This window comes from Neltuma alba, unplaced genomic scaffold (genome assembly GCF_004799145.2).
Source record: "Neltuma alba isolate B1F8T4 unplaced genomic scaffold, ASM479914v2 tig00012821_pilon, whole genome shotgun sequence".
NCBI lineage: Eukaryota > Viridiplantae > Streptophyta > Magnoliopsida > Fabales > Fabaceae > Neltuma > Neltuma alba.
Window position 1 is genome coordinate 127,594 of NW_021637213.1, and position 10,344 is coordinate 137,937.

The 10,344-nt window shown below is 33.3% G+C and overlaps 1 protein-coding gene, 1 long non-coding RNA gene and 1 pseudogene across 2 annotated transcripts; 2 read left to right on the top strand and 1 right to left on the bottom strand.

The window, feature by feature from the left end:
• Positions 1-81: 81 nt before the first annotated feature.
• On the bottom strand, positions 82-3,943 carry LOC114731298 (rust resistance kinase Lr10-like; annotated as a pseudogene).
• A 2,458-nt stretch (positions 3,944-6,401) lies between these two features.
• LOC114731315 (uncharacterized) lies at positions 6,402-7,140 on the top strand. Its single transcript, XR_003738910.1, has 3 exons — positions 6,402-6,693; positions 6,949-6,975; positions 7,065-7,140. It is a non-coding gene; the product is annotated as an uncharacterized LOC114731315 (long non-coding RNA).
• Positions 7,141-7,159: 19 nt separating this feature from the next.
• LOC114731299 (rust resistance kinase Lr10-like) lies at positions 7,160-8,182 on the top strand (the record flags this gene model as incomplete). The annotated part of the gene is made up of 1 exon (XM_028918437.1): positions 7,160-8,182. A coding segment is annotated over one exon (1,023 nt), but the record flags the coding sequence as incomplete, so codon positions are not given.
• Positions 8,183-10,344: the final 2,162 nt, after the last annotated feature.

The window sequence follows — 10,344 nt, forward strand, 5'->3', positions numbered from 1 at the left end:
ATGCATAAGGAAACTCAACCTGAAGGCCTACCACAGAAACAAACCATGCTGACCTGTTTGGCCAAAAAAATAAAACTGTACTGATCTAACAAAAGGAAATATTCTGATTCATAATTAAGAACCTTGCAGAAATGTTTGGAGAACTATAAACAATGCTATGATGATCTTCCATCTTCTTGAGCTGAAAATGAAGTTGTTTCTCTATAATTACTTACTGATTGATCACAGGATGACACTATCGAACTTGAATGGTTACTAACATCAACATTGGGTACATCTTGTGGATAAAAATAAGGCTTTTGAGGCATTTCTAAGTCATTCTCCTCCCCCTCAAGCATCTCTACAACTTTGTTCATTGAAGGATGATCATTTGGCTTAGTTTGGATGCACCACAGTCCCACAATCATCATTTTCCTTGCCAACTTCATTTCTTCTTCCATTGCATTTTCTATATTTATCTCATTTCCTTCATTTAATTGATCATAAACCCAGAAGGGAAAGTAAAAATGACTTGACTATGCAGCTGACACATTTAGATTCTTTCTTCTACCAGCAATATCCATTAATAACTTCCCAAAACTATACACATCGGCTTTGTTAGAGATCCTACCCACGTTTCTATAGAAAAGTTTAGGGGCCATGTATCCTATCGTACCTCTTGTAGCTATGAGTGACACAATGCCATCACTAGTAGGGTAGAGTTTGGCAAGGCCAAAATCAGAAACCTTAGGGATGAAGTTCTCATCAAGAAGGATGTTGCGTGGCTTTATATCAAAATGCAAAATTTGAATGTTGCAAACTTTGTGAAGATATTCAATACCATGAGCTACTCCAACAGAAATGGCATACAACTGATGAAGATCTAAGGATTGCTCGTTGTCGTGTTTAGAAAAAATGTATTTGTCAAGAGATCTATTTTGCATGAACTCATATATAAGAGCACGTTTCAATCCTTCCACACAATAACCGATAAGTTGCACAACATTCATATGGTGGATTCTACCAAGTGTAGCAACTTCATTTATGAATTCTTGGTTATCAGCTTTGGCCTTATCCAACATCTTGACACCTACCTCACGACCACTTTGAAGTTGTCCTTTGAACACAGAGCCATAACCTCCTTTCCCGAGTTTGATTTTAAACCCTTTTGTCATCTTCTTGATTTCTCCATAGGAGTACCTCATAGGCATGATATTGTTGTCACTTTGCAAAAAATTCTTCAATGTTGTCATACATTGATAAATGTCTCCGTAGACAATTATAGATCAGAAGGGCAATGACAAATGGAGTCCCCAGAATGATTTTACCCAGAGTATGATAAACTATTCATTAAAATTTAATATTTAGAACGTACCCTTGAACTAGTACTTCATTATTAGTGCTTGGCCAGTTATTAAACTATCCATATTCACCCTCTTATGAATTAGATAATTCTGTTGGAGTAGTTAAAGGATTACCTAATATAGTGTGTACGTAGTCCACAAGATCTGAAAAATAGATAAAACAAAAACTAATATTAGCTTCCATCAAGAGAAAATAACTGTAATGTTAAAAAAGTTAGTGCCGCATATTGAATAAGTTGTCAAGTCGTCATGTTAGTATGAAGGTGAGCTCTTGGCATTAGCTGTTTCCTTCACAATGTATAAACAATTATCTATACATCGTATAAGGAAAATGAAAAAAAAATGCACCATTATTCAATAAAGATTATAATAATTAAATGAATATGTCATAAAAATTATTTGTGAAAGGGGAAAAAGGTTGATGTCTAGGACAAATCTTTAACAGTAAATTCATAGAAGTTTTATACATGAGCAACAGAGATCTCTGACTTTCTTTTTTCTGTGAGATTCCCATTACAGTGCAACTTGAAAGGATGTGTTATGTAACACCTCACATAATTATATCAATATACGCAATAAAATATTTAATTTAGAAGTCCATACATATTTCTAATACTGCAAACAAGTCAAAATTTCAAAAAATTTCTAAAATAGCTTAACCACATAAACTATTAAAGTCTTATAGTCATGGCAAATAAAAATATAACATAGCATGTGTTTGAGGAGCACAAAAGCCTTCACGGCTCATTCCGTTAGTGCCTTCCCTTGATTTCTACTAGATCCTTCGCCTGAAAATTGTTAATATAGGGGGGTGAGATCAAACGTCTCAATAACCACTGAAATTCTAACCTATACAAGCAAATCATATATGATAAACCAAAAATCTGTTTATATGTCTGTATATATGCATATATTAAAAATCATGAGTTTAAAACATTCAATTCAATTTTCATTCTCTTTTCAATATATCCAAAAATAATGCAGTATGCTGCCTCCCTTATATCACCATCCACCCTTATACCGCTGACTGGAGCCATAGGCTAACACATAGTCCGATAGGAACTAATCCATTTTTACTGAATTATTCCAAGCTCACCGACACTAGAGATATATCCAGCCAAAGATATAGAGCTCAAGCTCGGACTATGGCTCCCCTCCTTTGTGAATAGGGAGGTGTCACATGTCCCACAGCTCCAATGAATTCCCGGCCAAAGGAAAACATGGAAGAATGAGCCCTGACAAGTGCCATCCACTGTACACCGAGTGATGGCACACCACGTGGTAATTTTATATCCATGCAATCTCCTTTTATCCTTAGCCCAACAATGCATGTCAGATGCGAATAATATTACATCATAAATACGTCCTCAAATATATTAAAAATAAGATAGCAATAAAAATTATATACCATTTAATAACAACTCATGATAATTCCATAGCTATCAATATATTTAATTATTAATCATAACTAATAGCAATAAATCTTAACAAAATCAAATAACATACCAAAACATTCATTTGAAAAATCACAATATTATATTTCAATATATAAAAATATATTAAATTCATAATACAATCATACACAATTCACATGTACAAGAAAGAATTTTCAAAGTTACCTGGTACTCTTTAACTTACAAATATTCACACAAGGACTACTCTAAAATCTCAAGGGTCTACAAAATTACACATAAATATTTATTAATATAAACTCAGAACTACTCCAAAACTACTCTAAAATTCTAAGACTACCCTCTAAACCAAAATTACATAAATATATTAACTCTCCCAAATCTAGGCATTTATAATAGATATTATTTTGAAAAATAATTTACATATAAGGCTATTTAAATTTAACAAAAGTATATATATTTTTATTACCCAAAATCTAAATATTTTATATTAAAATTCTCAATTATTTATTATAATCTCATATAAAATTTTTCCTCAAACCAAGCAATTTCTTTTTAGATTATAAACAAACTGTAGTTTTATCTAATTTCACAACATTCTTAATTTACCATTTTTCAAGCCTTCAAAAATTATTTCAAAAATATATTTTTAACTTATTCAATATTTAAACCGATTAAAACCTCAATAATATATTAAATAACTCAAATAAATTATTTAACTCAAATTTAATCGGTAAAAACATATTACAAGTCTAAATAACAAACTTTTCAACTAAAATCTTAGTTTAAAATTCTCAAAATAATCATTCAACAAAAATAAACTGATTAAAATTCCTTAATAATGCATTTTTAAATTTCTATGGTCATGTATTGTCAAAACTCCATATTTACTTTATACCCAAATAATAAAATTTTCTCTAAACATTATAATGATACTAATAATATAAAGTTCTAAATATATAGGAAATACTCATAAAGAAAATATGATAAAAAGAAGTATATTTATGTACCTAAATGATTTCCAAATATTGCCTTGTCTTTCTAACAGCACGTACTTTTACTCACTCTTTTGTTTTCTCTCTGCCTTTCGCCCTCTCCTTCTCTTCTCTCACTCTCTCTTTCTCTTCCGTCTCCTGCTCCCCCTCTTTTAAACTCACTTCTCCAACTTCCAACTATCCCTTCTCCCATTTTCTTCATTCATTTATTATTTTTCCAAAAATTCTTCCTTCATCCGTTCCTTTCCTTCTTTTCCTTCCTCTATTTAATACTCCTTCCTTCTTTTCAACTTACACTTACTACATCTGATCCCATTTTCTTCAGCCGCCCCTCTCTCTTTGTTTTTTTCCTTCTATGTTCATTAATAACCCCCCTCCTTTTTCCACTGTCGGTGGAAAAAGGTGGGGTGGTGTGTTTTTTTTTTTAAATATTAAAATATAATAAAATATTAAATAGTTTTTGTTTAAAAAAATAGTATGTTACATGTTATGCAAGAAGGAATCAAATAAGTTAGAAGTTATGATGGGGTGCCTTACCCTGGATAATCGAAAGGATCATTTTAAAAATGCTACTTGCTGCTGCTACACCAGATAAACAAATGTATTAGTACAGGGATATGGTATATATATTTTACTGCTAATATGCGGGCAAAAAAAAAAATATTACAGCTAATATGATAAAGATTGAGATTTTATTCTATCTGCGTGTTGCTAGCTCTTTACTTTTAAATATTTAAATTTTTTATGGATTAAAAAAATTCAAATAGAAAAGCATTCTTTTCAAAATACAAGTAATATCTTCCAAATTTGTCAATAGCAAAAAATAGTCATCTCAATGCCCTAAGGGTAATGGATAGACTCCTCTTAAAAAATAGTCACCTTGTGTGCTAAGGGTGATGGATAGATTCCTGTTAACTAGATAGTTTATTGCTTTCTTTATTTCATATACAAACCAAACGAATTCAATTTCATCCACACTAGTTTTTTTAATTATATTTTTTATTTTAAAAATATGTACGATAACAGTGGAATGCATATGATACACACACCCTGAACCAAAAAATGATATATTTTTCCCAAAAAATGGTTTTGTACCACATGTATAATATTATTGGCAGCCAAAATTGCATCAAAATTCAATAATGGATCGTCAACGTAAGCAGGAAAAAAAATTAATGGACTTACCTATTTGACAGCGTGGTTTCTCACCACCAATACCGAGAATTATTTCATAATCATGTCCAGAATGTGGGCAGAAACTGTTGATCCAAGAGAGCTCAAAGCCATAAAGAAGGATATTGTCAATGTCTGTGCAGGAGCTGGACTGGTTCTACAGAGCAGGCCACGAAGTCATATACATCGCTTCTATACGGCAATCATCCTCGACCCCCACATTTCTTACGTATCCACTGCCGACATAGGCATACAACTTCGATGATGATGAAGAAGAAGAAGAAGACGGAGAAGAAGAAGAAGCCACAGAGCCATTTGAAGTGTTGAAACAAGGGGCTGTGTCCACAAACCCAGGGGAATCCACAGGGTGTTCACACCTTACGTATATCATATTTGTGTTCAATCCATACCATTGCCAAACTCCATTTTCATTGCGCCCATCGATGGTGGAGATATATGGATCCCTTTGGCTAAAGTTGTAGTCTGTTAAAGAATACCCAGGAAGGGAAGAGGAATCCAACTCTACAATATTAGCGTCCCTCAATCGGATTGTGTAGTTCTCATAATTAATGGACACAACACTGTATCTCCCAAACTGCCAGTACATTACCAATTGGTTGTGCTCGCAAGATAGGTTGTGCCTTTGATCACTACACTCCTCTGGATATTCTTTTAGCTGAAAAGGGCTGCTAATGTTGTGATCTCCACATAAAATAGAGCAGTTTTGTGTCCATCTGATGCCTTGCAAGTTCTGTAGAATAACATTATCAAAAACAGAGCTACCAGTAATTTTCCTGTGGAGGAATACATGATTCTCAAGATCTCCAAATGAAGAGTAAATAAGAACGAGACTTACAAAGCTAGTCTGCCACATATTTCAATATTATTGCAATCAAGAAGTTGCCACTAGCCAACTTGATTGCATATACGATGTCAATATATAATTCATAAAGGCGTGTTTACACGTAAGGTGGTAGGTATACCATGTGGGAAAATTATTGGGAAGCTAACCTTGTTTGAAAAAGTCTCTGAGACTTTGTATTTTAGATGCAACTGATCTTGGCTACTTGGCAAGCCAAACGCTGGAGATATGGAAACTGCAGTCGTAAACTCCTTCTTCTCTGTATGCTTGTTGCTAACTCTCATGTTTTTAGGGTCAGTAGGAAGCTCGAATAGCTGTCCAAAACCTGAAACATCATGTGGAAAACTTCCTGTTCAGTTTCCTTTCCGAGTAAAAGGACGCCAACCAGAACAATGCGGCTATCCTGGGTTTGATTTAGAATGTTCTTCTACCAAACATGCTGTTCTTGAGCTTCCTGGATCAGTCAAGCTCAGTGTCAAACATATTGATTACAAATCTCAAACCATTCAATTATATGATCCTTCTGGTTGCCTTCCAAGGCATGTCCACAATCTCACTCTAGTTCCTTCTCCTTTCCAGTTCATAGACCGAAATCTTAATGACTTTACAATTTTCAATTGCTCATCGCCAAGAGATGGAGCGATTATTTCAACGTGCCTCAGCAGCTCTGCTTACCATGTGTATGCCGTTTTGTCTTATCGCGAGATTGGACAACTTCCCTTGTTATTTTGCAGCAAAATATTTAACATTTCTTCTGTCCCACTTGAGATTTTTGATGTTGAGAACACTCTTCATTTGATGTGGTCTAATCCAATGCGCAAACATTGTGAATCAAATGGAACAAGATGTGGATTCAAGAATAGTAATATTCAGCTATGATATTACATGTTTTGGGGATCGTCACAGTGGTAATATGAAACTCTTCCATCAAAACTTTTGCTCTTCTTTTTCAATACACATGTATGGCGATTTATATCATTTACATAAACTGGCCATAGCATTTGCCTGGAATGTTAATTATCTATTCTAATAAACATACAAAATCACCACACATTTCTTGTCTCATGCCCAGCATCAATGTTCTTTACATGATAAGGCATGACTTCTTTGGAATACCTATATCAACATGCTTAGCTGACCAATCATGTTAATTTCTTTTGCAGGTTCATCAAACAAATACGTAATTGCAGGTTAGTTTCCAAAATGAACTTAGTATAATCTGCTGAAAGCAGATTATACTTTCTAAAACTAAATATTCGAGTTTGTGTTATATGTACAGGATCAATGATGGGCTCACTTCTAGTAGTGAGTACTCTTGCGGCAATTCTTTATATCAGCAACTCTTATAAATCACAGAAAGAAAGCCAAGCAATAATTGAGAAGTTTTTGAAAGACTATAGAGCTCTCAAGTCCACCAGATATTCTTATGCTGAAATCAAGAGAATTACCAATCAGTTTGAAGTCAAGTTAGGGGAAGGGTCTTTCGGTATTGTGTTCAAAGGAAACATTCCATCTAAGTTCAAGGTTGCAGTGAAGATCCTCACTAATTCTGAAGGAAATGGTGAAGAGTTCATCACTGAAGTTGGAACAATGGGTAAAATCCATCATGTCAACATTATTCACTTAATGGGCTTCTGTGCTGATGGCTTTAGGAGAGCACTGGTTTACAAATACTTTCAAAATGGTTCATTACAAAATTTCATAAATTCACCAGGCAATAGGCAAAACTTTGTTGGATGGAAAAAGCTCTATGAGATTGCTTTAGGTACAGCCAAAGGAATTGATTATCTTCATCAAGGCTGTGAGCAATGCATACTTCATTTTGACATCAAATCTCATAATATTCTATTGGATGATGACTTGACTCCAAAAATATGTGATTTGGGGTTGGCTAAACTGTGTTCCAAGGATCAAAGCATAGTGTCAATGACAAACGCTAGAGGAACATTGGGTTACATTGCTCCAGAAGTCTTCTCACGAAATTTTGGAAATATATCTCACAAAGCAGATGTTTATCGTTTTGGAATGTTGCTACTTGAATTAATAGGAGGAAGAAGGATTACCCATGACACAAAAGAAAATGCTCCCCACATTTACTATCCCGAATGGATCTATAATATTTTAGAAGAAAAGGAGGATGTGAGGATTCATATTGAGGAAGAAGGGGATGCTAAAATTGCAAGAAAATTGGGAATGGTAGGCCTGTGGTGCATTCAATGGCATGCTGTGGATCGACCATCAATGCAAGTAGTTCTTCAAATGTTGGAAGGAGAAGGAGACAGATTACCAATGCCTCCAAATCCTTTTAATTCTGATGGTCCTTCAACAAGAGAAAGGGTTAATGTACAAGCAAGAAATCTGATGCAAGGTTTAGCAATAATCCAGGGAGTAGAGTGAAAGTCTATAACAGTCAAATATTATATGAACTTGGTATTGTAAATATTTGCTTTTAAATTGTGCGGTTCTGTCATCGATTGTGTTTGTGCGTAGTTTTGAGCCTTCAGTACTTGATTATAGAAGAATATAATGGATCATAGAAAGCAAATAGCTAATCCTTCTTGATTCTTCATATGAACATTAATTAAAATGAAAGAAGTACATTGCTATTCCGTGGCTGGAAAGGAAGTAGAAACAGAGAAGCTTCGGCCACAGCTTCCAAGAGAATCAGACAGGTTGGATATGAATGGATGGAATTCCGTAAATGTTATGGTGCGCCCATGTCCACGTGGTCAAGGAAAGCAACTCCATTAATATCACCAATCATTTATATTTTAAAAAAAAAATCAATCATGAAAAGGAAGGATCCAAATACAGTTGTTAATCGTATCTTCTTTTCCTCCCATCCTGCTTCTGAGTCAATACACTGATGCTTGTGATTCCCACCAAATTCCTTCGAAAATCAGGAAAAACAGCCTCCCAAAAGAATATATACAGTTAAGATATAAATTTGTCTTAAAAATTTTTTATTCAGAAGCACTAGGCATTCGAAAGTTTTTTTTTTGTTACAAATTTGCCTTAGAAGTATAAAATAGTAGCAATTTTACGCCTACCATTAAAAAAAATGAGTATTGACCGTTAAAACAGGGATACTAACCGTCAACATTTTTAATGATAAAAGATAAAATTGTAAGGATTTTAAATTTTTAGAAAAAGTTTACACGAATAAAAATTTTCAAGTTCCTAATACTCCTGAGTCAACTTCCTGAACAAATTTACCTCTTAAGTCAAATATCTGTATGCACAAAAAGGCAAGGCAAGGCAGAGACAGGGACTGGCGGAAGCCATAGCCTCGAAAAGTTTTAGCGTTTATTGTTATAATGGTATTATACAGGTATATATTTTATTTGTAGCCATAAAGTTTACATTAACTCTTTTTTATGACAAAATTTATATTAACTTTCATGCTGTATCTTTTTCATCTGGCTTCCTTTATTCTTAAATCCTAACTCTCTCCCTGTGTATGAAGTTATGCTGCTCATGAATACTTTACTCCGTTTTATAAGAAATAAGATACATAAATATCCTAAAAATATTCACAAATGAGCACCCAGTACCTGAAAAAATTTTTGTTTTGCTTTTATATGTCCTAAAAGTTTCATTTTTGTAATATTTCTATCATGAACTGTTATTGACTATTAAGTTTAACTGTTAAAGACACTAGTTAGACTGCATAATTTAACAATCAAACTTAACAATAAATAACGGTCAAAATATTTTTGATGTAAAAATAAACTTTCGGGGCATATAAAAGTAAGAAAAAAAATTTTAGGTGCTAAGTGCTCTTTCGTTAATACTTTTGGGATATTTAAGAACCTTATCCCATCATATAATATTTTTATTTTTTTCCAAAGAAGAATTATATCTAAGAACCAAATTTATGAATCTTTTATTCCCAAGGACCACTAATGATGAATAATCAATGTTCCATTTGTAGATTGTGCTATTTGAGTGGTAAATAGTGTTGAATATATATTTTAGTTGTAAATTCGTATTATGTGAATGGTAAATGCTCATAATTTGAGGAGTAAATATTGTGCTACGTGAGTGATAAATACAAATACCTTCTTAATAACTAATTTGTGAATCTGATCCCTCACTAAAATTCTCCCTTTCTTCCGCATCTTCGCGCAAATCTTGGCTGGATTCTAATTATAAAGAATAATTACAATTTAAAAAATTTTAAATTATTATCTATATATTTTGGGGGAGAATTACAATCAAGTCCTATGAAAAAAATTACAAAATAAGTTTCAGAGATTGTCATTTTCTACTATATAACTTGTCATTACAAGCTTTTTTTATGAGATTTGATTATAATTCTACTATATTTTAACGAGTGAAAATATTTATTTTTGGGGAAAAAATAAATGCAACAACTAAAAAATGTCCAGAATTTAATAGATATATAAAACAGTAGTATTTTAAAATAGAAAGTGGGCTGCCGACAAATGAAAAGGAAGCATCGTGCACTCTCCAAAGTTGGGGTTGTTAAATGAGAGGAGTAGCAAACAAAAGCAACTGCATTGTCATCCTTGGCACAGAACACTACGAGCCAACTA